At 45.8% G+C, this 27,601-nt stretch overlaps 1 protein-coding gene across 4 annotated transcripts in view; it reads left to right on the top strand.

Annotated features, from left to right (window-relative positions):
* Positions 1–27,601, top strand: part of TRRAP (transformation/transcription domain associated protein) — a 167,768-nt gene that overhangs the window by 21,628 nt on the left and 118,539 nt on the right. For all 4 annotated transcript variants that reach the window (XM_082199559.1, XM_082199558.1, XM_082199556.1 and 1 more), the window contains exons 19-30: positions 682–847; positions 972–1,228; positions 3,283–3,483; positions 7,935–8,086; positions 9,751–9,950; positions 11,028–11,245; positions 11,350–11,547; positions 13,703–13,963; positions 15,565–15,726; positions 16,789–16,885; positions 18,731–18,852; positions 26,187–26,357. In XM_082199559.1, coding sequence (XP_082055685.1) covers positions 682–847; positions 972–1,228; positions 3,283–3,483; positions 7,935–8,086; positions 9,751–9,950; positions 11,028–11,245; positions 11,350–11,547; positions 13,703–13,963; positions 15,565–15,726; positions 16,789–16,885; positions 18,731–18,852; positions 26,187–26,357 — 2,205 coding nt within the window. The remainder of the gene's footprint in view (positions 1–681; positions 848–971; positions 1,229–3,282; positions 3,484–7,934; positions 8,087–9,750; positions 9,951–11,027; positions 11,246–11,349; positions 11,548–13,702; positions 13,964–15,564; positions 15,727–16,788; positions 16,886–18,730; positions 18,853–26,186; positions 26,358–27,601) is intronic.

The following is a 27,601-nucleotide window of genomic DNA, read 5'->3' as shown; positions in this document are numbered from 1 at the left end:
GTCCACAAGTAGTAACAGCTCTCCTCCATTGTTTGTCCCCTAGTGAGTGGTATTCAGTGGCACTGTTGCCTCTGGTTCCATGTAGTCATTGATAGCCTTGTCTGCCTCCATGGATGCATCATTTGGTAGCTTTTTATAGTTGGCCTTCCTTTCACGATAGAATTTTAAGCCATGTCCCTACAGTTCGTAGGCTGTCATCCATCCAGACACAGACCAAACACAAACTCACTTGCTTTCAGCCAGGTTACTTTGCAAGCTTTCAACAGAACTCTTCTATTAAGTAAAAAACAAAAATGGAGGGGGAAAATACCCAAAATCTGCTCACTTGATTTCCCAAAGTTCCACGGTGCGGTGCAGATATGCTTCCCGCTGCTTGCAGGAAAATCAAATGTCCTGGTTATATATTTACTTTAACTTCCTTAAGCTTAGTAATTCATCCACTGCAGAATAATAGAGTTGGGAGGGATCCAGAAGGTCATTTCGTGCAACCCCCTACTAAGCAACCTCTGCCATCCAACTTCTGGTTAAAAACCTCAAATGAAGGATGTTTCCAGTCTCCCAGGAAAGAGCCTTTGTCCCTGGGAAATATTTTGCTGATTTCTTGTTAAACTGGCAGTGTGAGTGCACCTTAAGAAAAACCTCTATTCTTCTGTTTTTCGATTTTTAATTTTTTTTTTGCAGCCACACCTCCACAAGATTGTGAACAGCTCCATGGAACTTGCACAGACAGCCAAGGAGCCCTACAACTATTTCTTGCTGCTCAGAGCTCTCTTCCGATCTATTGGAGGAGGGAGCCACGATCTCCTGTATCAGGAATTCTTGCCCTTGCTACCAAACCTACTGCAAGGTCAGAGCAGAAGCCGCGGCCGGGGCGGGGCGGGGGGCCGGGGCGGGATATACATCTCCTTTTTATGTCCATGATTGTTGGTAGCAAATCTGGGCTGTTATTGACGCCAGCTGTCACATTTCAGGACTTAACATGCTGCAAAGTGGCCTGCATAAGCAGCACATGAAGGATTTGTTTGTAGAGCTCTGCCTCACCGTGCCAGTCCGACTGAGCTCCCTCCTTCCTTATTTGCCAATGTTGATGGATCCCTTGGTGTCTGCCTTGAATGGATCCCAGACGCTGGTCAGCCAGGGCCTGCGGACTTTGGAGCTGTGTGTGGATAACCTACAGCCAGACTTCCTGTATGATCACATCCAACCTGTGCGGGCAGAGCTTATGCAGGTAAAGATGCAGTTATCAGAAGGGACCGTTAGAGGTCAGTGTTTGCTCAGTTATCTGGCCTGCTTTGCTTTAGCCTTGACGGTGATAGAACGCTGGAAGTAACTTTCCTGTTAAATGGGGGTTGAGTCCTCCTTTTGACTTTTGTTTTCTGTAATAGCAAAATGGCCGGTTAATTCAGGTATGTGTAAAATATAGGGGTTTTAATTCATCTCTTCGGCTAGCTGTGCTACTTTGTGAGGTCCTGAAACCTACTGTGATACAGTCAAACCTCGGCTCCCAAACGCCTCCATTTAGGAACATTTCAGCTCCCGAAAACCTGGAAGTAAATGTTCCGGTTTTCTAACATCTGAGATGGCTTCCACTAGAGTGCAGGAGGCTCTTGCAGCCAGTCGGAAGCCGCCTATCAGTTGTTGAACATTTCGGAAGCCAAACAGGCTTCTGGAATGGATTACGTTCGACAATTGAGGTTTTGACTATATTGAACTATGTCTTTGAGGTGATTTGTGGGGAGTTTCACTTGTATTTTGAACTTTTCAAAGGCTTTCTGCACATTTTTTCTCTTACTGTTTGTTGCTAAATTCTGCCCCCCCTTCCTTCAAAGAATGAAAATGTAGGTTGTTGTACCCTAGAAAAATGTTAACATCAAATTCTAATATTTGTCTTTTGACCAAGGGTGGGAGACTAGAGAAAATCCTGGCTTGTTTAGTCATGTTTTTGTGTGTCTTCCCTCACTTTGCTGTTAAACGGATTTGAAAGTGTTCATGTTTATTTTTATTTGTTTTAATTGGGACCATAAGAAGCTGCCTTGGGAAGCTTTAATTGGGACCATAAGAAGTCAGATTGTTGGTCCATCAAGATCAGTATTCTCCACTCTGACTAGCCATGGATCTCCAGGGTTAAAGACATGTGATATTCCCAGCCCAGCCTAGAAATGTTGAGAATTTAACCTTTTTTGCATGCAAAGCAGATGCTCTGCCACTCAGCTGCGGCTCTTCCCCAAATTAATTAACAGTTAATTTAAAATATTTTTGTACTTTTGAGCAAATCTGAGTCCAGGGTGGCTTACAAAACATGTATACACCACAATTTTCCATAGTTCAAGGTGGCTTACAACATGAAAAAGATTCATAATTGCAACGTAATGAAAGTAATCAGAAGCAATGAATAAAGCATGAAAAAGATACACAACCAAACTGAATAATTTCCACACAAAGTGTAAACTAAAGATACAAAGAATTAATAACAGAAACTACCCCCCCCAGTCACCGCCACAAAGCCCCCTAAACAATATCCCAACTCTAGAGTCTGTTCAGCAGACTCAGCTTTTGCAGCTGAATCAGTCAGGGCCCCACCATTCCAGGGCAGGTTGGAAAAGGCCTGCAAGGCAGTGAGCAGGTCTTCCAGGATTCACTGTCAAAATTAAAAAAATTCTCAAAATTCAAATTTCAAAATTCAAAATTCACTGTCAAAATTAAAAAAAATCTCAAAATTCAAATTTCAAAATTCAAATTCTCAAAATTCTGTCAAAATTCTCCCAGGACTTTCTATACAAGATCTCAAAGTAGCTGTTTTACTACAAAGGAATTTCAGAAATAGACTGGAAAGAGAAGCTGCTGAATTGCCACTCATTACCAAACTTAAAACCATGGAGAGACCTGGTCTGAACAAAGACATTGGATTCTTATCTCATTATACATGACTAAGCCATTTTTCACCTTCTCACCCCTTGCCTTTTCCTGTAAGACCTATTGCAGTCGTTAAGAGTCGTCAACAGGCCCATCTCAGCTATCTGCCAATCTCCCATTCCCACCACCCTTCTGAGTAATACCCCTCCCCACCTTCTCACTATATAGAAGGATCTGGCAACTTCTGTTTCAGTGTATCTGAAGAAGTGTGCATGCACACGAAAGCTCATACCAAGAACTAACTTAGTTGGTCTTTAAGGTGCTACTGGAAGGATTTTTTTTAAAATTTAAAAATGTACAGCATATGGCATTCTTTTGAACCAACATTGTTCTGAACTACACATGGATGTTTTAAAACTTTTTTCCAAGGCTTTGTGGCGGACACTGCGCAATCCAGCAGAGAACATTTCCCACGTTGCTTATCGTGTGCTTGGCAAGTTCGGTGGAAGCAACAGAAAAATGCTGAAGGAGTCTCAGAAGTTGCAGTATGTCGTGACGGAGATTCAAGGCCCCAGTATTACGGCGGAGTTCTCCGACTGCAAAGCATCGATCCAGCTCCCAATGGAGAAGGTAAGGTTTAATATTTATGCTAATAGCAAAATAATTCCCTTTCCACAAATATTCTAGAAGGGCTTCTGCTGCAGCCTTTTCCAAATTGGTGCTTTCCCAATGTTTTCCGATTGCAATTCCTATCATCCCTGACCTTTGGCCCTGCTGGGAGCAGCATTAGAAGCATCAGGAAGGCTCCATCTTGAGGAAGTCTGTTCCATCAGCTGCCGACAAGAGACTACTTATGCTACAGAAATTCCTTAAGATCCTGTTGATGCCTGTTGCAACCTTTGTGAAACATGAAGTTGTTAAATGGAGCTTGCTTCTTAGAAAGTACAGTGGTACCTCGCAAGACGAATGCCTCACAAGACGAAAAACGCGCAAGACGAAAGTTTTCCATTTTTTGAGTCGTTCCGCAAGATGAATTTCCCTATGGGCTTGCTTCGCAAGACAAAACTTCTTGCGAGTTTGTTTCCTTTTTCTTAAAGCCGCTAAGCCGTTAATAGCCACTAAGCCGTTAATAGCCGCCAAGCCTCTAAGCCGCTAATGGCCGCTAAGCCGCTAGTAGCCGTGCTTCGCAAGACGAAAAAACCGCAAGACGAAGAGACTCGCGGAACGGATTAATTTCGTCTTGCGAGGCACCACTGTATGTTTAGGATTGTTGTATTAAGTCTGTGTGGGCTGCATGATGATTCCATTATACTTGAGACCCATCTAAAATCCATTGTTGCATAGGTATGGCGCTTATGCCTGTAGCCCATCTCTTTCTGCCATCATAGTGAAAACTATGATCAGCTCAGAAGGGCATTGTAATGGTGGTGAGAGGAGAATCCTGCTGTGGCCTATAAAATTTCTGAGTCTGTATTTAGGACATAGTAGACTAAGGCAAACAATTTCATGTTTGTGTGTGTAGTGTTGGTTGTTAAATACTTACTTGGTTTGAGCTTTCTTGCAAATTAATCCAACAGAACCTGCCACTTAAATGATGGGTATATTTTAGCTTGCATATTTTTGTTGTTGGGCTTGCATCCCGGCTGTGAACTCTTGAATCACTTAACAGCATTTGGCAGGTCACGATGTCTTAGCTTTGATCCAATTTGGCCTCTTCTCTTCCTCGCCATTAATGCTTTTTATAAATAGGACTAATTATCCTGTTGCGCCAAGACAGGATATTTTCACCTCATTGTTGCCAGACAGTAAGTGAAACCTTTCTGGCTAAATTTTTCTCCCCCTTAGCATTACGTCTCTGCAGTTCTGAATTCAACTACGCCATTATTTTACTTTGAATATAGACTAGAAATCTGTCTTTGCATAGACAGCCATAAAACGAAAAGTGCTGTAGATATGCCCATACTAAATAAAATTCCTGCCAGCTTTTTCGGGTTGAGTAGGAAGCAATCTCTGTTTACACTATGCATTCACAGAGCTGGGAGTAAAAACAGTTGATCTCTCCAGAATTGGAATGAAGTGCCAACAGAAGAAATCCATCTTTCGTGTTAGCCTTGTATAGTGAGAGAAGTTCCACCTCAGTGGTCTGTGGAAAACTCATTGTTTTTTTATTGAAAACTTGAGAAAGGTTGTGTAGGAGAGGCAAGCGACCAGTTTCATTCATGACTGGAAATACTATTTCCCCCCTGCATACAAGAGTGGTTCTGTTGTTGGGGGGGGGTGAGTCCTTAGCATTCAAAGGTCACTTTTATCTACATAATTTTATCTCCAGCATTCAAGCATGGATGATTGGATTTCCTTTCACAATCAGTTAGGCTATGGAATTTCTTATTTCATGGCTCTCAGATGAATTTTTCAGCTGTATTACATTTGATCAATGTCCTATTCTGGGTGCCTGCTTTCTTCATCTTGGAGCAAAAACATACTTGTGTGTGCATGTGTAATAAATCAGAGAGTAAGTTGAGATGATAACTTTTATTGGGTTGCCTTGGGTCGGCAAAACCATGAGCCCTGGAGCTTCACAGAGTGGTTGCCGTGAAAGGACTCCTATAAATTGTCATTAAGTTGGTCTCAGACTCCAAGATGCCTTTCCTGAGTCTCATGTATAGAGTGCTTTTTTGCTGTCACGCAAGGTTTTTTGTACGAAAGTTTGATTTTCCTTATGAGATGCTTAAAGCAGCATTTTGCCATTTACAGTGTGTGCAAAGTGCTTGGCTCACTTTCTCTTTAACTCTTCTGAGAAGGCTTGTAAGGGAACCATTTTGGAGAGCAAACCTTTGCCACACCGCAAGGAAGAGCGTGAAGCAATTGCAGCTGAAGTCGGTGCAGAGCAGGAGGAAGGAGCAAATGTTCCTAAGCTTCTAGATTCCTTTGTGGACCTTTCTGTACCTAAATCGAGAAAACAGAATTGTACATTTTGTGTGTGTATCTCAGTGACTTCAGATCTCAGTTTTATGTTTAGTATTGCTGGATCAAAGGTCCTTCCAGGTATTTATAGGACAGACAAAAGAAAGCAGAGTTAAACTATGAACCTTGCTCCCACAAAGTTGTGCTGTAACCCTGGATGCCTTTAAAAGAGGATTAGACAAATTCATAGATGATAAGGCTATCAGTAGCTACCAGCCTGAAGACCGGGACATTTGCAGGGAAACCAAAATGCTTGTTTACCAAGCTATTGTACTACCAACCTTACTATATGCTTGTGAAACATGGACCACTTATAAATGCCATCTCCAGCTCCTTGAAAGATTCCATCAACGGTGTCTCCGAAAAATTTTACACATCACTTGGGAAGACAGGCGAACTAATATCAGTGTACTGGAAGAAGTAAAGATCACCAGTGTTGAAGCAATGATTCTTCAACATCAACTTCGTTGGACTGGTCATGTTGTGCAGATGCCTGATGATCATCTTCCAAAGCAACTAATTTATTCCGAACTTAAAAATGGAAAGCGTTATGCTGGTGGTCAACAAAAGAGGTTTAAAGACTGTCTCGAGGCAAATCTAAAAAAATGTATAAACACTGACAACTGGGAAACACTGGCCTGCGAGCGCTCCAGTTGGAGAACAGCCTTTACCAAAGGTATCATGGGCTTTGAAGACACTCGAACTCAGGACAAAAGGGAGAAATGTGCTAGGAGGAAGGCATGCTTGGCAAATCCACACCATGATCAACTCCCGCCTGGAAACCAATGTCCCCACTGTGGAAGGATGTGTGGATCCAGAATTGGCCTCCACAACCACTTACGAACTTATTGTTAAAATTGTGTTTATGGAAAACAGTCTTACTCGGTTAGGAGTGATCGCCAAAGAAGAAGAACCAGCCACCATGTTGATGCTCTTATCTCCACAGTCGGAGGCAGTAATGCTTCTGAATACCAGTGGCTGGAAACCGCAGGATTGGGAAGAGTGATCTTGCGCTCAAGTCTTGCTTGAGGGTTTCCCATCATGCATCTGGTTGGTCACCATGAGAGCAGGATGCTGGATGGGCCATTGGCCTGCTTCAGCAGGGCTTTTGTTACACTCTTAGGCAATCTACACTCAAAGCATGCAATGTTGCTCTCTAGCAGCTGATATTCAAGCCATATACATCTTCTGAACTTGGGAATTCCATTTGCTTATCAAATCTGCTGATAGTCATCTAATTTGTCTAATCCTCTTTTAAACAAAAAATGCTGAAGAGCGTATGACTGTGACCAACAAGAAATTGATACAATAAAGTAGACAAAATATCATTACACTTGCAAAATGTACGTCCCAGCAAGGCTTACAGTGAGCCCTTCAGTACAAAACATACTTTATTATATTATTATAATTATTGGTGCTGTTTTTATTATTGTTGTGTCGAAGAAAGCTCTCTCTAAGCAGCTGAAACGTCAGCTGCTTAGAACATTCTTCAGAGCAATAATAATTCTTGTGCAGTACGGTTTGTCACTGTGAAATGTATACTTTGCAAGTGTAATTATATTTGTCAGTTGCTTAGAGCATCCTTCAGTAATTTTTGTGCTTTGTGGTTCACTGTAAGCCTTGTAAATGTATTCATTATTTTGTCTATTTTATTGTAAACTCTTCTCATTATCAATACATTGTAGTTCATAGTGCTGTGCTCCTCACCATTTTTTGTGGTTGCTGCCTAGAAGGGTGCCCTTGCATGTGACTTTGTAATGTAATCCCCTCTTAAAGATACTGAAGTCAGGGGTTCCCAGACTGTGGTCTGAAGACCCTTCAGAATTCAAATTGTAATACAATAAAATTCAATGTGCAAAACAAAGACGCAATAAAAATACAATTAAAAATAATAAACACTGGCACAGCACATTGTAGTTTTTAGAACTGGCAGCGGGGAAAAGAAAAGACGGTCAGCAATTTTCAAGTGGTCTGGGGGAGAAAATGTTTGGGGACCACTGATCTAAGCCCGCGGGCATCACAGAAGCTTGTGCAATCTTTTCACTAGGCAGCTTCTAAAATGCATCACCCTTTTTGTTCTTACGGTTTACTGAAGCAAATTACTTCCATTGTTTTAGGCCATCGAGACTGCCTTGGACTGCTTGAAGAGTGCGAACACAGAGCCATACTACCGGAGGCAGGCCTGGGAGGTGATCAAATGCTTCCTGGTGGCCATGATGAGCCTGGATGATAACAAGCATGCTTTGTATCAGCTTCTTGCCCATCCGAAGTAAGGTTATTTTATGATGGCTTGCAAAACTAAGGTTGGCAGGCTGCGCCTAGTTCTTGGGGGTTGCATTCTACAGAGGGTCGTCTCTTAAGTGAGTGTTACTCGGAGTAGACCCTTTGAAATGAATGGGCCACCATTAGTCATGCTCATTAATTTCAGTGGGTCTGTTCTGAGTTGGAATAACATTGTACACAACCAAACAAGTTTGGTGGTTTGGGTGATTTGTAGTGTAACTCTGCAGTGTTGAGATAGAAGGAAATAAATAGGTGGGGAAAGAGATGACAAACCTGGATGCAGAAAGCACACGGGTTGCTGATCAGACACACTGATCAGGGGGCAATACCCTGGTCCTTCTCAGGTTCATGGCTGAATGCCTTGTCGTGCTTGCCAGAGGGTGGTAAATGGATCCCTGGAATTGAGCTTGAATCACTGTTAAAAGGAAAGAATAGACCCCTTAATTCCCTGGAACTGATAACACTTGCCTATGGAGGACTTTAATGGCAGCCAGGGACAGTGAGCATCTTGTAGTACAAAGGAACCTATACCTTGTACTGTCTGCACTGACTGGCAGCAGCATTCCAGGGTTTCAGGAAGTCTTTTCTCCTAGCCCTACCTGGAGATGCCAGGGAATGAACCTGGGGCCATCTGCATGTGAAACAGATGATCTCCAACCGAACTATGTTACTGAACACTTTTCTTGCATTTTAGAACATTCAGAATGCTTCATATGCGTTACTAGTTCAGTATTCCTTACAACAGCCTTATGGAAAGCTCAACAATGCTGTCCTATTGTTATTATTATAAATAAGGGACTGAGGCTGAGATCTATTCCTTTGCCCAAGGCTATTTGTTGAGTTTGTGGTGGAGGCAAGATTTGGATGGGGGATTTCCTGGTTGAAAGCTCATTCTGTTAGGCACTGAACTTGCACTATTAGTAAACAGATTGATGTTTTTTATTGCAAAACTTGAGTTACTCGGGGAATTACTGTTCCTATTTAAAACCAGTTTCAGACATTTAGATGATGCAGTAGACATTTTGATAGTAAATCCTCGGGATGAAATTAGCCTATCATGTAAGACTTCAGCTTGGTGCTCCCGTTAACCCTTTTGAGCTCTGGGTAAGTGAACACAAACTCTCTTTGCTGTATCCATACTATTTGGTTGCAAGCCTTGACACGTTTGCCATGGTTTTGAGAATCAGATTCAGATGGCTAGCATCAGCTGTGGCCTGATCCTGATCCTAAGCTATAGTTCTACAGTTCTCCTGATGCTGAGCTACAGTTCTACAATTCCGCGATTCTATGAGCTGCATTTCCTCAGTGCGTCCTTGTGGCACAGGACACATTGGATGTGGTTTCAGATGAACTGCTCATCCCTCGATCAGAACAAAATGTTCTCTCTCAGTTAAAGCAAATCTGTAAAATTGTTAAAATAAAAAAAATTCCTTCCAGTAGCACCTTAAAGACCAACTAAGTTAGTTCTTGGTATGAGCTTTCGTGTGCATGCTGAAGAAGTGTGCATGCACACGAAAGCTCATACCAAGAACTAACTTAGTTGGTCTTTAAGGTGCTACTGGAAGGAATTTTTTTTATTTTGACTATGGCAGACCAACACGGCTACCTATCTGTAACTGTAAAATTGTTGATTCGTTTTGCTTTTTGCAGCTTTACTGAGAAGTCGATTCCCAGCGTAATCATTTCCCATCGGTACAAAGCCCAGGACACACCTGCCCGTAAGACGTTTGAGCAGGCGTTGACAGGGGCGTTCATGTCGGCAGTGATCAAAGACTTGCGTCCCAGCGCTCTTCCATTTGTAGCCAGCTTAATTCGGCATTACACCATGGTGGCAGTTGCCCAGCAGTGCGGTAAGTAAATGTTGGGCCAGCCATCACCAACCTGATGCCCTCGAGATGTTGGTGGACTACAGCTCCCATCAGCCCTAGCCAGAACAACCTCTGGAGGGCAGCAGGTTGGTGACTCTTTAACAAGAAGCCTGGAGTAAAAGCACGGCAGTTTTGTTTTCAGGCGAAGATATCATTCTTTTTCAGGTCATTAAGTGCATGTTGTTGATACCTGGTTTTAATTGGTTTCTGTGAATGTGCCATTCACACTATTGTATGCTGCCTGAAATTGTTATGATAAATGGCAGTTAAGAGGAATACAGTGGTACCTCCGGTTACGAACAGGATCCGTTATGGAGGCCTGGCCGTATCCCGAAAACTTCATAACCAGAGGTGCCCTTCTGCACACGCACGGGGTGCAATTGAGTTCTTCTGCGCATGTGCGGGGCGCAGTTGAGCGCTTGTGCACATACGTGCGCGGTGAAAACCGGAAGTATACACTTCTGGGTTTGCCGCAGTCGTAACCCAAAGATTCTGTAACCTAGAGGTTACGCAACACGAGGTATCACTGTACATAATTTTTTGGGTGGGTGGGGAGGTCTATGACAGTAACAGTTTATGGTATTTAGGTATGGTGTGGAGGAAGTAAATGGAGCAGACTCCTTCGCGTCTTTGCCATCAAAGAACTAGGGCTCACCCAATGAAATTGACTGCAGATTTGGGATGGGCAAGAAAAGGGCTTCTTTGCACCATGTGAGGTTGATTTGTGGAATCCACTGCCACAAGATATGGCAGAGGCCAATGGCATCAATGGCTTTAAAAGGTATTTACGCAGCCTGGCAACAACTCTTGGCCACAATGGCTAAGTTGGGCCTCCATGGTCCTACGCAGTATACCTCTGGGCAGCAGTTGCCAATGCCTTCACTCATTCCTTGTGGGCTTCCTGGAAGCATTTGGTTATACTCGCGGTCCGGGGAGATCAGTACACTGAACCAGGTGGAGCTTTATTCTGACCCAGCAGGGCTGCTCTTTCCTTCTCATCTAATTGAAGCCTCCTTGTTTTCTGCTTCCTCCTCTTCCCCGCCTTACTATAAATCCCAGGTCCATTCTTGCTTCAGTGTTACCAGGTTGGAAGCCAGCCCAGCACGGCCATGTTCCACAGTGAAGAAAACGGATCCAAAGGCATGGATCCCTTGGTGCTTATCGATGCCATCGCCATCTGCATGGCGTACGAGGAGAAAGAGCTCTGCAAAATTGGAGAGGTGGCGCTAGCCGTGATATTTGATGTTGCCAGCATCATCCTGGGATCGAAGGAAAGGGTAACGAAGCTCACCTCCAGCTTTGCAGATGCAATCTTGCTTTGAACAACCCAGCCCCTTGCTGACTGATGCACATTTGCTTGGTTCTTTCCTTAACCCTCTAGGCCTGCCAGCTTCCCTTGTTCTCCTACATCGTGGAGCGGCTGTGCGCTTGTTGCTATGAACAAGCCTGGTACGCGAAGCTCGGGGGAGTGGTGTCCATCAAATTTCTCATGGAGCGGCTGCCTCTCATTTGGGTTCTCCAGAATCAACAGACTTTCCTCAAGGCGCTGCTGTTTGTCATGATGGACCTAACAGGAGAGGTATTTAAGACTCATATCAATTATAGGAAGCTGCTTGGACCAATGGTTGGTCCATCTAGTCCACTGTTGCCTGCATTGACTGGTAGTAGCTCTCCATAGTATCTTTTCCCGGTTTACTTCCCGGTGGTGCTGGGGGTTGAGCCCTGGACCTTCAGCATGTAGAGCTCTATGACTGAGTTTTGGTCCCTGTCCAGACGGCTTATTGCCTGCTTTTTTTCACCATTGCATTGAGCTTCTGTAATGATACTTCTCACTGAAAACTGGTGGAGAACTTGGAGGTTCTTACACAGATGCTTAATAGTTGTATGATTTTTACCATGAAGGACATGGTAGATTCATCTGGCTTGTTCTCAGTAGGCATTCACTGTGAGTGAAGTCAGCATCATTCCTGTTTCACAGGTGTGTTGTTGGGCCTGAGATTGCTTGACCAGCACTATGCAGGGATGTGATAGTGGCCCCCGTTTAACCACGGTTAAGATATCAGACACAGGAACTTTCTTCTGTCTTGGGATCACATTTCTGTCTCTTCCCTTCACCACTGTTAAGGGATATATTGCATTATTGTTAACCATGGTTAAAGGCGAAAAAGGAGTTGAAGTCAGCCTTAAGCTGTGCCTTCAAAATCTGGTTAAATGGAAAGGTTGGTCATCCTTTGTGTCCCTCATCAGGGTTCAAAGAAGGCGAGAGGGAACGGTACTCCTGCGAGGAAAGAGATTTTACGAATCCAGATTAAAACGAGCATCGAATCCGCTGCATGCGGACCTGCCTTTTTCTCTTTCAACTTTGTATGTGTAATTACTATTTTTGGTTGCATGGAAAACTAGGGAAGCGTTCAGTTGCTAAATAGCAGTGTTTCAGTGTGACTAAATGTGGGGAAGAAAAACAGCATGGAATTGGATAAGCAAGACTTTTAAAGATAACTGAACTTCACTGAGTGAGGTTTTGTCATGCGCTCTGCACCCAGACACTTCCACTTTACTGATGAGGTGTTCTTTGACATCTCACCTTGGAAACATTAAACCACCAATTCATTCTGGCTTTGGAAATGTACCGTATTTTTCGCCCCATAGGGCGCACCGCCCCATAGGACGCACCTAGTTTTTTTGGGGGGGGGCAATAAAGAAAAAAAATATATTTTCCCCCCAGGCACGGGGCTGGCGCGGGGGAAGCCTGAGCTTCCCCCGACCCCAGCCCCCAGAACAGCCTGCTATCTGCAAGCCTAGGGAGCTGCGCCGGTCTCCCCAGGCTTGCGGATAGCTGCGCGAAGTCCGGGCGCGCTCTTCAGCACGCCCCAGGCTTCGGAATACAGGCAGCTCTGCGCAACCCTTTGGAGCCCGGCGCGGATCCCTAGGCTTGCGGATAGCAGGCTGTTCTGGGGGCTGGGGTCGGGGGAAGCGCACTGACGCCTCTCACTCTCCAGACGTCAGCAAAAGCCTGCATTCGCCCCATAGGATGCACACACATTTTCCCTTCATTTTTGGGGTATCTGTGTAGCCAGCACAAGCTGCTATCATTGGCCCTCTGTCCAGCACCAGTCTGACTTCCATGCCTTGTGCTACTTCTGCCTGCCTGGCATGGCTGCTTCCTGCTTCTTTTGTCACTGCCTCCTCCTTTCCATGTATTTATCCAGCAGCAATGGGCAGTGGTGCCTCTTAGTGGAACCAGATTGGCGCTTGGCTCCATTCTGCAGGATTGGCTGCCATGTTAAGGTTTCCCAAAACGTAGTGCAGATGTTGGGTATTGCATCTTGGTGAATTTAACATGGTAGCTGTGGCATAGAGCTGAGTACCAGCTTGGCTCCCGTAATAATAGCATCATGGGCACAATCTCCCATCATGATACGATGCCCGTGACAAATAGCAGATGCTGGGCAAACACAACTGCAGGCAGGAGAGGAACTGGGATTAATTGGCTGGTGGTGGCAGCAAACAGCTGTGCTGCACCGTGGCTCTGACAGTGTCAGGGATGGTGGTCCTGATGGCGATGGGCCCTTTGAGAAAGTGGGTGACCACACTGGCCCTCTGTGTAAAGTTTCCAATCCACGTTCAAGCAGGAATGTTTTTGCAAGCTGGTCACTTCACTGTTGAATTTGGTACTCCAGCGTTGCTCATTAGTTTGCGTTGGCAACACACTGTCACTTCTGCAACCTGCATAGGTTTCGAACGGAGCAGTTGCTATGGCCAAAACCACCCTGGAACAGCTCCTGATCAGGTGCGCGACTCCTCTGAAAGATGAAGAGAAAACAGAAGACATCCTCTTGGCCCAGGAAAAGTCTTTCCATCACGTGACCCATGACCTGGTGCGAGAGGTGACCTCTCCAAACTCCACTGTAAGGAAGCAAGCGATGCACTCCTTGCAGGTGCTTGCCCAAGTCACGGGGAAAAGCGTCACTGTGATCATGGAGCCGCATAAAGAGGTGAGGCAGCCTGTTAACGTTTAATTGTCTGTGACCTGATTGACACATGCAGCAGGCTGAGATAGCAGTGTGAACTGTACCACCGCAATCTGCTGGTGAGGAGTCACATTTCACAACGCTTCCTTATTGAAAAAAAAGAAAGCTCTCTGGAAATAGAAAACTAGCACATTTATAATTTGTAAATAGTAAATCATCACCACCAGAGTGGGGGCGGGGATTGGCTTGGCTAGAATCTGTCTCTTGGATGTTCTCGGTGTTTTGCTTTCAGGGACTTTACACAAGAGAGAGCATTCAAACATGAAATCCCCACATTGCAGCTTTAAGGGTTGCAGTCTACTCCTCTAGTTCAGAATGCTGCCGCCTCATTCTGCTGTATTTTATTAAATATATTTATTTTTTAACATTTACATACCACCTTTTCCTCCAAAGAACTCATTTTATCCTTTTAACAATCCTGGGAGGATTATTGGGCTGAGAGGCTATAATCGTTTAACATCACAGGTTGTACATATGCAATGTTAAAGCCCTTCATTACTGATCCAGTATTAATCTGTGTGATAACTCTCTGGAAAAGGTGATACGAGAAGTGCAGCTGGGTAAGCATAGCTCCTGAGTTCCCCAGCAAGCCCTTGGCTGAGTCATGCTTTGCATTCAGGTCTCCCGAGTCCCATCTCCTTGGCCATGCTTGCCCATGAACTAAATATTCTCCATCGGGTGCTTATCCGAGCCTTCCTTGAATGAGCATTTGGCAGCACACCTCATTTTTCCTCCCCTATTTTATCCTCGCAACAACCTTGTGTGATAAGTAGGTTGAGAGATACCGATTAGCTTGATATTTCCAACTGAGCTCAATGTTTTAAATGGTTTTTAGAAGTTTGTATTAGGTTTTATTTTTACTTGTATTCTTTATATTCACTGATGTGTTTGCTGCCCTAGCTGCTCTTGGAAGGAAGAGGGATATAAATGTCCTAAGTCTCTGTAGGGGCTTGAATGGCTCATCCATGGGCACCTCTGGATGTTGTTGGTCTCAAACTCCCATCTGCCCCAGCCAATATTGTTGGGGATGATTGAAGTTGTTAGTCAAACAGCATCTGGAGGTGTACAGGTTCTCTAGCCCTGCTCTAACCACTCTGGCTTATTTTCTTTTCTTGAGATTTACATGGAATTTCTCTTTGTACTGCACATTCTGGGAATCCTCCCATGCGATTACTTTTCAGGCCTTGTTTTTCTTTGGACCAGTGTTCCATTCTGCATATACTTTGCTATATCCACTTTTGTGCTGTGTCTGATGATCTTGTGATAACAGGAATTTTGAAAGATTAAAATACTATGATTAGTGTACAAAGGATTAGTCATGATTTTGACCTTGTATGTCATGGAAGCAGCACAGAGGGTTATCTAATGATAGCAACCAGTGAGGGACTTTGGGGGTTTAATTGTGGATGGTTGTATTGAGGGAGTGAAATTTACTGTGTGTCCTGAATTTGGGTTTGATAATCCTGCATATAAGAAGAGTCTGCGATGATTGAGGGAAAGAGAAAGGTGGCGTTTAGACTACACAAACCAAGACCCCTTTTCTGATGCTCTCTGCTATTTTCTAGGTCCTCCAAGACATGGTTCCTCCGAAAAAGCACTTACTTAGGCATCAACCTGCAAATGCCCAGATTGGTTTGATGGAGGGGAACACATTCTGCACCACACTTCAACCCAGACTTTTCACCATGGATCTAAATGTTGTAGAACACAAAGTGTTCTATACAGAGGTACTTCCCTTTGGTCTTTATGTTCACAAATTTTAAAACTAGTCTCCATGGGTTTATCCACTATGCAGTTTTGGGCTACCACCCTATGTACATACACTTGAGAGTAGCAGGATTATTATTTTTTTTGGGGGGGGGGACATAGTTCTTAAACAGTGCAAAACTGATACAAGTGAGAAGTGTAAGTATGCTTAGTAAATCTGTCATTCACCAGCTGTAATTAATTAATGTTACTATATTTAGACATTCATAATGTGCCCTTGCCAGAAAGCCTTGGCTTTTCTTCCTGATGCCGCTATACTTGTTTATTTTGTGAAGTTTAAGTTGGGTTTTTAAAAAAAAATCCTTTACAATAACCTCTTGTAAGGTGAAATGCATTTTTTAATGGGCAGACATTGTATATACCACATAGTTTTAAAAGAATTACGATGAGCAGCTCTGATCTGCTTTTTATATGGATCAGATGCAGATAATTGAAATACCTTCACTGTGTTCTTTTTGACACCTGCTGAAGACATTCCTATTTAGACAAGGGCTACCCAGATGTTTAGAAAAGGTGTTTTCTTTAAGGAGTTTTGATTTGTTTTACTCTATTTTATTGCGGTTTTATCCTCCCGTGTGTTTTAAATTATAGTTGTAGATGTTTTAGTGATAATTTTGTTTTATAATTTCTCTAAACTTCTTTGACGTTTTGCTACAATCAAGCAGTATATAAATTTTATAAAATAATAAATAAATAAAATTGGGACTATCAGACTGATCGATTGTTTGTAATAACGGTTCAAAATGGACAAAAAGGTAATGGGATACAATATTTAAGTAAACAATTTGGAGCAGTTATGTAATTACAAGGCAGGGTGCATCAGTCTAGTCAATTAAAACAGTGAACAATGATGGGGAAAACCTTCCAAAATGCAACACCTGGTATTTTTTTGTTAATGAAATGTGAATGGTTGTGTTTGGCTTCAAAGTTCCTTGTTAAAATGACAGGTAAACAATTTAAAGTGTGTTTAGAGCTCACTGGCTCAAAACAAGGAGTCAACCCTTTTCCGTCTCCACTTCCAGCTGTTGAATTTATGTGAGGCTGAAGACTGTGCTTTGATGAAATTGCCCTGCTACAAGAGTCTTCCGTCATTGGTACCTCTTCGGATTGCAGCACTGAGTAAGTTTATTAAGACTTTGAATACGGGTGCTATATGCTGCATTGTATAGAAAGCACTAGGGTTGATGCTGTAGTGGGAAAAGGATGGGGCCCTGTAGATATAAGGATGTCTGCAGCCTGCAGTAGCATCTGTAGCATAGTAGTAGGCTGAGCACCAACTTAACTATACAGTGGTGCCCCGCAAGACAAATGCCTCGCAAGACGGAAAACCCGCTAGACGAAAGGGTTTTCCGTTTTGGAGGTGCTTCGCAAAACGAATTTCCTATGGGCTTGCTTCGCAAGACGAAAATGTCTTGCGAGTTTCTGCGGGGTTTATTTCCTCCTCCCCTTTTTCCCAAGCAGCTAAGCCGCTTATCAGCTGATCCGCTAAGCCGCTTAACAGCTGATCCGCTAAGCTGCTAAACCGCTAAACCGCTTATCAGCTGATCCTCTAAGCCCGCTAAGCCGCTAATAGCGCTAAGCAGCTAATCCGCTAATGGCCTTGCTTCGCAAGACGAAAAAACCGCAAGACGAAGAGACTCGCGGAACGGATTCTTTTCATCTTGCGAGGCACCACTGTATAAACATACGTGGCTCCCTTAAACCGAGTCACACTGTTGGTTCACCTAGCTCTTCTGACCTTGCTTTTCGCTGATACACTTTTAAAAACTGGTGCCATGGAGCAAATCCAGGAACTTGTGCAGGAGTGGGGAGCCTTTGGCTTTCCAGTTGTTGCTGAACCACAGTTCCCATTGCCCTGGGTCATTGGCTATGCTTGCTAAGGTTGTTGGGACTTGTAACTCACTTTTGGAGAGTACAGTGGTACCTTGGGTTAAGTACTTAATTCGTTCCGGAGGTACGTTCTTAACCTGAAACTGTTCTTAACCTGAAGCACCACTTTAGCTAATAGGGCCTCCTGCTGCTGCTGCTGCGCCGCCGGAGCCCGATTTCTGTTCTTATCCTGAAGCAAAGTTCTTAACCTGAAGCACTATTTCTGGGTTAGCGGAGTCTGTAACCTGAAACGTATGTAACCCAAGGTACCACTGTATTGGGAAACCTCAGTTGGTCCAGAATGCGGCATCATGGATGTTGGTGGCTGCTCATTCAAGAAGACTATATTATACTTTCCCTGAAACAACAGCGCTGGTTGGCAGTTTGTTTTTGGGCTCCTTTAAAAGTCTTGGCGGTGGGCTTTTATGTCCTGGATAACTTGGGTCTAGGATATCTTGGGGATCGCCTCATCTTGCATCAAGCTGCTCACTTCTCAAAGTCTAGTAGAGAGATCCTTCTGTGCCATGACAATAGTGGAAGCGTAGTTGAGTGAGGCCTTCTCAGTGGCTGCACCCAGATTGTGGAATACCTTTCCTGGTGATGTTCATCTCCCTTGCTGTCTGCTGCTATATGCTGAAGACTTCTCTGTGCTAGCAAGCTTTTGTGTTACAGGGCAGGTATTTATTTTTTTGTGGTATTGGAAGTTTGGCTAAGTAAATTAGCATGCAATACTAATTCCATTTCATTGGCAGAGCCAGGGGCCATGTTCACCTGCCAGGAACGGGTCACAGCCTGTTTCTCTTCACCACTTGTCATTCACCATTCTCTCCTCTTCTGGAACATTTTCCCTCTCTTCACACATGGTGAATGGTCCAGAATTCTAAATGTGCTTTGGAAATCGGCTACTTGTAAAACTACAAATGATTGCCACCACCCCCTCTTCTGAAGCCTGTTGCTGTTGGCAAAGCATGTTAAGCCGTCTGTAATTTGGGAAGAAATCAAAGAAGTGTTATAGAAATAAAAACAAAAGAGTTGTTTCTTAACCTTTTGAATTTCCAGTTAATAAGGAAGCTCAATTTCCTTTGATTTTTGCAGATGCCTTAGCTGCCTGCAATTATTTGCCGCAGTCGAGAGAGAAAATCATTGCTGCGCTTTTCAAGGCACTTAACTCAACAAACAATGAACTCCAGGAGGCAGGAGAGGCTTGCATGAGAAAGGTTTGTGGCACTGAAACAAAGCTGCTTTGTACTGACTTTTTTCCTCTGCTCAAGAGCTGAGCAACAAGGAAGCTGTTTTGCCATTGGGATTAATGGCTGCTCTGTTTATATCTCTGTTTGCATGATGCCAGTGTAATTGGGGCGCCATGAAGTGGGTTATTTTTTAAATGGCTTGATCTTGGGCATAGAAGTTCTCTGCTGCCTCTCAAATGTGTACAACCACTTTCCAAAGAAAGAACAACGTTGTTCTGGGGCGCTTTATTGATGTCTTGCTGTTATGGGCCCCATAATCTTGGGAGTGGGCTGTTGATGTCATAGCTATAATGCAACTGAGTGTTTTTAATTATGGTACCTAAATAGCTAATGTAACTATTGATTGCTGCTTAAAACCTGCACCGTACTCGTATTGAACGGCAGGGCTGAAAATGCATTCAAATAGTAAGCAGGTGCTGGGTCCCCGCAGACTTTTATAGACAAAATATTGAAGCGGAAGTCTTTTCAAAAGATTTGGAAAATTGAGTTAACTGTCCTACATCTTGATGACAGGGTTTACGTGGCCCAAGAGGCCACTGTAACTAGTCTTGCCATTACCCAGATCGATTGTGACACCCACCACCAAGGAGTGATAATGACCCATGCAAGATGGAGTCCAGTATGTCTAGGGTTCTGGAATAAACTGTAAACCCAGGCCAGGCAAGGGCCTTGGGCAAAGACTAAGGTGCTGGGTCAGGACCATAATGAGCAGTCCTGCAGTTGTGGCACATTGTACCAGCAGAACTCTCTAGTCCGGGCATCTGACCTGGTGCCTTTTTTCTGCAGCTGTTGGTTTCTTCTAGGCAGTGAGGTCTCAGGATTTGGGGACTTGTTTGGAGAAAGCTTTTCTCATGATCAGGTCTTTCCTGATCCTCCAAAAACTTTGGCCCAGTCACCAGAGTCCAGATGGCACAGTTACCTTCTTGGGAAGGACTAGGGATTCCTGGGCTGGGACCACGGCAGACACGTCGTTAGTAAATTCTGTAAATGGAGCAGGCTGGTTTGTTTTTGTGTATGTCCTATGTGGTTTTGTTTGTATTCTGCCTTCCTATTAAACTCAGGGTGGCACACACAAGATTTCCAGGTGGCCTTCTGTCAGGGAACTGACATCGGAGGAAAGGGAAGTGGTAGGGCTCCCAGAGACTGGGAGAGAGTCAACAGCCAAAGCAGGGACCAGCAGGGGGAGCGCGGGGTCTCTGGAGGAGGATCTCAGTAATGCTGAGAGAGACGCAGCAGCCCAGGCAGGAAGCAGAAGGGGAGAGAAAGGGGTGAGAGACACTTCGAGCGAAAATAGCGGGGAGGTGTCAGAAGCAACTGCAGGGAGACCTATGCTTCGCCGGAAGCTGTCACGTCGTGAGTCCAGGAGACGCGTTTCCGTTAAGGAACTTCTTTGCTGGAAGCGCTTCCGCAGACAGCCACTGTCGGACTCTACAAGTGACTAGAGCAGACATGTCTGAGGAGCTCTGTCACACACAGAGGTTTGTGGGGTCGCACAAACTCTGAAGGGGCACTATTTTAAGCACAAGCAGCTAATCATCCCCTGACAGCAGTCCGACAGTCTCTGTACGCTGCCTGTGCAGGAGAAGGCATCATGAGCGACCCAGCAGGAGCCGGAGCCGCAGGGGGTGGAGCTGGTCCAAGCTTGGAAGACAGATACCGAGCATTGGAGGTCCAACTTGCGCTGCAGACGGCGAGGCTCGAGGAGAGGAGGGCTCAAGATGCAGACAAGAAGGGGAGAACCACTCAGTTCCCCAGAAAGGTACCAGGATTAGTGCAGAAGTTTGGGGGGGACCCCAAGGATTACCATGCCTTTAGGACTGAAATGCAATATGCCCTGAATGTGCAGTTTGATGAGTTCCCTGATGAGGAATCCCGAGTTGCTTTCGTAATTGGGCATCTTGAGAAGGGGGCGCGAGATTGGGTTCGACCCCTGATGGCAACGCACAACGATATCCTGAAGGACACTATGAAATTCTTTCGTGCAATGGATATCATGTTCTCCAGCGATATTGAGGAGGGGGTAGTGCGCAGACAGCTAATGGCTTGCAAGCAGGGAAGCAGATCTGTCCGTGAGTACTGGACTGAATTTACCATGCTGATTCACAGATTGGGGTGGGATTTATCGGCAGCACCCATTCAGATGCTATTTGAAGAAGGTCTTTCTTCAGCTGTGAAAGACGAGCTGGCCAGGAGCCCCAGGGCGGTGTCTATGGATCAGCTGACCAAATCTGCGCTGACCATTGGAGCGCGCCAGGAGGCAAGAGCCTTGGAGAGGCGGGAAGGGAGAGGGGAACGTTGGAAGGAGTTACGCATTCCAGACATTCCTGAGCCAGCTTTCCCGCCGGCAGAGCCGATGGAAATCGGAACAGCCCGCGCGCGCGCAGTTTCAAAGCCCAGTGAGGGGGCGAAGAAGGAGGGAAAGGGACCCCGGAAATGCTATCTCTGCCAACAGCCAGGCCACTTTGCCAGAGTCTGCCCCCAGAGGAAGGAATGGCAAGGGATGGTGGGAACTGTTGAGGGGGAAGAGCAGGGAGAAACGGAGCAGGTAAAAGCCAACGCCTGGTTGCCAGCAGGGCACTGCAGCCAGGCCAAAGAGCAGTGAAAGTGCCCCTTCCCCAAGTGCCAGTGCCAGAAGCTCCTCGACCTGCTCTAGTGATTGAAGTGTCGCTAGAGTTGCAAAATGGACACCCCCTAAAAATAAAGGCGCTGTTGGACTCAGGCAGCTCCTGCAATTTCATGAGCAAGGAGTTTGCTGCTGAACACCAGATACAGACTATCCCCTTAAGCAACCCCCTGCAGGTGACCACGATCGATGGCAGAGAACTGTTGGGAGGAGGCGTCAGCTTGCAGACCATCCCAATGATAATGAGGGTGGCAAGGCACACAGAACTGATAGCGTTTAATGTGGCCACCTTGGGAGGCGCTCCCATTATTTTGGGAATGAGCTGGCTAGCCCTACATGATCCGCTGGTGGGCTGGCATCAAAGAGTGGTTTCCTTCGGTTCCGCACATTGCTTAGAACACTGCAGGGGGGAAAAGGGGTCAGCAGAGGCCCAAGCCACCCTAGCAGGGACGGAAGTGATGGAGAAGGGGAAGGTGCCATCACAGTATGCTGATCTCAGCGACGTGTTCAGCGAGAAGGAGGCTGACCAACTACCCCCGCATAGGCCCTTTGATTGCCAGATCAATTTACTCCCTGGAGCACAGCTTCCTGTAGGCAGGTTGTATGCCATGTCAGACAGGGAGATGCAGGAGTTGCGAGCGTTCATTGACAAGAACCTGAAGAGAGGCTTCATCCGAGAGTCCAAGGCAGCGGGGGGTAGCCCAGTGTTTTTTGTGGATAAAAAGAACACGGACAAGCCGAGACTGGTATGTGACTTTCGGGCCCTAAATGCAGTGACAGAGCCGGTGGCTTTTCCTATGCCCAGGATTGATGATATTTTGACCAGGGTGCGAAAAGGAAAGATTTTTACAAAGCTGGACCTAAGGGGGGCGTACAACCTGATACGTATAAGGAAAGGGGATGAATGGAAGACCACCATGTTCACCCCTTTGGGGGCATTTGAATATCTCGTTATGCCTTTTGGATTACAAGCAGGCTCCGCGTGTTTTCAAGCCTTTATGAACCATGTACTGGGGCCTTTGCTCTACAAGAATTGCGTGGCCTTCTTAGATGACGTGTTGGTGTATTCGGAGAATGAGGAGCAACATGTGAGAGACGTCAGAGAAGTGTTGAGCAGGCTGCAAGCCAACAGACTGTGGGTGAAACTGGAGAAGTGTCAGTTTCATACCAAGGAGGTGGAATTCCTGGGGTACCGCTTGTCAGACAAGGGGTTGGCCATGGACCCCGGCAAGGTTCAAGCGGTGCTGGAATGGAAAACCCCCAAGACTAAGAAGGATGTGCAGAGGTTCCTAGGGTTTGGAAACTTTTATCGTAAGTTCATCCGAAACTTCGCTCACCTGACGGCGCCCATCACGGACTGTCTCAGCAGCAAAAAGAAGTTTGTTTGGACGGGGGAGGCGGAGCGAGCGTTTGAGGAACTGAAAAAGGCCTTCGCCTCTGACGAACAACTTCTACATGTGGATTTACAAAAAAAGCTGAGGGTCGAAACAGACGCTTCTGACAGAGCCATAGGGGCGGTGCTTCTTCTGCAGCCGGGGAAGGAGGGGTCCGAGTGGCGACCGTGTGCCTTCTTTTCGCGAAAGCTGAACAAATCTGAGAGAAACTACACGGTGTACGACCGGGAACTTCTTGCGATTTATGAGGCCTTCCGGAGATGGAGGCACCTACTAATTGGTGCACAACAGAAGGTGCAAGTGCGCACGGACCATAAGAATCTAGAGTATTGGAGAACTGCGCGAGTGCTCAACCAACGGCAGTTGAGATGGGCCCAGGAGTTCTCCAAATTTAACTTTGAGATTTGTTACGTACCAGGCCAGGAGAACGTTAGGGCGGACGCTCTCTCACGCAAACCTGAATATTTGGAGGGAGAGGGTGCACCCGAAGAGACCCATGTCATTCCCGAGGATCGCTGGGTGTGTGGGGCGGCATTGGTGGGGCTAAGGGAACTGATAGAGGGAACGGTGCAGGATGAATATGCCCAGGACAAACTCAGGGGTCTCAGGAGGGAGGGAGACAAACCCGGGGGTTTTGAGGAGAGAAACGGGGCGTTGTAATACAAGGGAGCGTTATACGTACCTGAAGGAGAATTGAGGGAAAAGGTACTCAAGCAACTGCACGATAGCCCCACAGCAGGGCATTTTGGGCAACACAAAACCATGTGGCTGGTTACCAGGGAATTCTGGTGGCCCAAGGTCAGGGAAGATGTGCGGGAGTATGTGAGAGGGTGTGACCGATGTCAACGAGCCAAGGGGGAGAGGCGGGCACCGGCAGGTTTATTAGAACCACTACCCACGCCGGAAAGACCATGGGAGGCAGTGGCAATAGATTTTATGACTGATCTGCCCAGGTCCAAAGGGAAGACAGCCATTATGGTTGTGGTAGACCTGTTAACCAAGATGGCCCACTTTATAGCCTGCTCACATGCGGTCACAGCAGAAGAAACCGCTAAATTGTTTGTGGAAAATGTGTTTAGATTGCATGGTGCCCCCTTGAGGGTGGTTTCGGACCGAGGGAAACAATTTACTTCCAGGTTCTGGAGGAAGCTCATGAGCTTATTGCATGTAGAGGTGAATTTTTCCACTGCCCGCCATCCAGAAACCAACGGGCAGGCGGAAAGAGCTAATGGTGTCCTCCAGCAATATTTGAGGTGTTATGTGAATGACAGAGAGAATGATTGGGTGGAGAAGCTGGCGTTGGCAGAATTTGCCTATAACAATGCGGAGAACGTGTCCACGGGAATGAGCTCTTTTTTGGCCAATCACGGGTGTCATCCCCGAGCCTTCCCAGGGGGGGAGGGGGAGAACTGGAGCGTTCCAGCCGCAGAACAGTTCGTTGAAGAAATGGAAGCGATCCATCGCCAGCTCCAACTTAATTTAAACAGGGCGAAGGAGGAATATAAGAGGCAGGCAGACAAAACCAGAAGGGAAGGAGAAAGCATTAGGGTGGGGGACCAGGTGTGGTTGTCCACCCAAGGGTTACCATTTAAAGGAGGTTGTAAGAAGTTAAGACCCAAAAGGCTGGGCCCATTTGAAGTCACGCAACAGGTCAACCCAGTGGCTTTCAGACTCCGGTTACCTAACCACATGAAGTTGCACCCAGTGTTCCACAGATCATTGCTGTCACCGTATATAGGGGACAGAGAGGGGAGGGTCAATAGGGGACCAGCTATGGAGGAAAAAGAACACAGCTACCATGTAGCGGAGATTCTCGATTCCAGGTGGAGGGGAGAGCAAGTAGAGTATTTGGTAATGTGGGAAGGGGAGCCGGAGTCGGAAAACACCTGGGTCAGGGCAGAGGATGTAGATGACGAGGTTTTGATTGAAACTTTTCATCAGAGATTCCCTCGGAAACCCCAGCCAGTGGCGAGGTTCCGGAGGGAATACTTCGCCACCACCGACGAAGAAGAAGAGTTGGAGGGGTTCGCTGATTCCGAGGTGGAGGAGGATTCAGCGAGTCGGAACGAAGACCGATGGAGGGAAATGTTCGAGACGTCGGAAGATGAAGAGGATTCTTTTAGGGGTTTCAGCTCCTCACCGCCCAGAGGAGAGAGTAGGGGCGGGGGAGAGGGGGGCCCTGGAGGGGAGGTGGATGTCAGGGAACTGACATCGGAGGAAAGGGAAGTGGTAGGGCTCCCAGAGACTGGGAGAGAGTCAACAGCCAAAGCAGGGACCAGCAGGGGGAGCGCGGGGTCTCTGGAGGAGGATCTCAGTAATGCTGAGAGAGACGCAGCAGCCCAGGCAGGAAGCAGAAGGGGAGAGAAAGGGGTGAGAGACACTTCGAGCGAAAATAGCGGGGAGGTGTCAGAAGCAACTGCAGGGAGACCTATGCTTCGCCGGAAGCTGTCACGTCGTGAGTCCAGGAGACGCGTTTCCGTTAAGGAACTTCTTTGCTGGAAGCGCTTCCGCAGACAGCCACTGTCGGACTCTACAAGTGACTAGAGCAGACATGTCTGAGGAGCTCTGTCACACACAGAGGTTTGTGGGGTCGCACAAACTCTGAAGGGGCACTATTTTAAGCACAAGCAGCTAATCATCCCCTGACACCTTCCATCCAAGGACTGTCCACACCCAGACTTGCTTAGCTTCAACAAGCTCTGACACAAGTGCATAGCGCTGTGATATCAGAAGTTTGTTTTGTTGGAAATATGGGCCTCTAAAGTTGCTTATTGCTTTATTGGAGGAATCTTCCTTCCACGTGGAGAACGTAATTGCCAGTGTGAAACTTTTTCATCTGTGACCCAATCCAAATGTATCGCAAGCCTTGGTTTGGTTTGCTTTGCTTAACCACAGTTAAGTTCTGTTTGGGTTTTTTTAACCCAAACCATGTTTAAAGACTTGAGGCTAATGGTTTGATTCCCCAGCCATTGCAGTCTTTCTGCTTGCAAGTGGTTTCTCTGGTTATCTGCTGCTACATGCATTCTGGAATCAGCCTTTGTTTAACAATTTCAGTCATGGGGTTTCACTCTGTTTGGGATTTTTACTAACATCAAGGCAAGAAACCGTAGTTATGTCTGCACTGGTCCTGTGTACTTTATTTCTCAAAAGTCACAATTATTTCAGCAAGTGTTTTTTTTCTTTCCACTCTAAGGATGCTTTAAACTTGCAGTCAAAAATACCAGCTTACGTAGATGCTTGCATAGAAATACTTTTATGATGTTGCTTATGTTACTTCCTGTCAGTTTTTGGAAGGTGCTACGATTGAAGTTGACCAGATTCACACGCACATGAGGCCTCTGCTTATGATGTTGGGTGATTACCGAAGTTTGACGTTAAATGTGGTGAACCGCCTAACTTCAGTGACCCGACTGTTCCCTAACTCCTTTAATGACAAATTCTGCGATCAAATGATGGTAAGAACATGGAACCGCTTGAATGATTTTTAAGCAAATGTCACTCTGAAATCGAAAGTTTCAAGGAGGAAGCTTAAAAGCTATTTAATAGATTTGTACAAGGAATCTTCTCTCTTTAACTGTGGATTAATTGGGTGTCGGATGTGGGGTGGGAGGAGGAATCTGGAGTTACTGAATCTTCAGTTGGAAGCTGAATGTGAACTAGTTGGCTTTAAAAAAGTGCGGCTAAATTGAAATGAAAGCATGCCCCCCCCCTTTAAAAACAACAAGCCACAAAATGTCAGGCTACTTTGGCAAACATTCATAGACTTGGCAACTTTATTTCTAATGCTATAATAAGCATCCAGTATGCATGAACAAGAACATGTCTTTAACCATTAGAATTTGCTCCACCTTGTTATTTAAGTTTGATGCTGTTGTCCAGTTGTGCCAAATAAAATAACATCCAAGGGTTTAACAGCCGCTAGCAACCCAAAAACTGGAACTGGGAACTTGCAGCTAGGCTCCTAAAGAGAATCGGCAAGCCAGTCTCTCTGACCTCACCCCCACCTCCAAACTTGGTCTGTTATGTGTAGGATGTTACCGCTGCCACCTCTTGCTCAATTTTTGCAGCTCAAATGAGCTCTTCCAGCAGAGCTTGAATACTGGGATGTCAAGGGTAGCTGGAGGTGGATTAGTAGCAGAGGTAAAATCCTGGCCAGGGACTCTTCCAGTGGAGGATCTAGTCATAGGGGCTAGAGGCACAAACAGAACACACCAACTGGAACGGAATCCCTGTTCCCTGCTGTTCTGCTTTCCCTTCAACTTGGAAAAACTTTGCTGGCTTTGGATGTGTGTGTGTAAAATTACTTGTGTGAGCCTTTTGCAGTACTACAAGAACGTAATGCTAAGCTGAAGCTGATTGGTCTGAGATTTGTGGCCCCTAAGTAGTGGCATGGCCGGGTGGCGGCAGGCGCTGAACTGAATGCTTCCTCTCGCCTCCACCGCAGCTGCCCTTGCCACCCACCCTCATTCCTTCTTGCACCAGGGACAGTGGGGAACTTAGATGTGACCTTGTTCACATGGCATGGCACAGCTGGAGACAACATGTGTTTGTCATCAAGCTGGAGGTTTCTTCATGACTTTAGGATGAAGGTCTTGAGGTGAGCTAAGGTTGCTTATTAGAATGAGTTCCGCATCAGGGAGCATGCAACAATCTTCTCATAGATTCCGGCTTGACAAAAGATCTCATTGACTACTTCTAC

Source organism: Podarcis vaucheri (genome assembly GCF_965113315.1).
Source record: "Podarcis vaucheri genome assembly, chromosome: 14".
Classification (NCBI taxonomy): domain Eukaryota; kingdom Metazoa; phylum Chordata; class Lepidosauria; order Squamata; family Lacertidae; genus Podarcis; species Podarcis vaucheri.
This window is presented reverse-complemented; position numbering and strand designations above follow the sequence as displayed.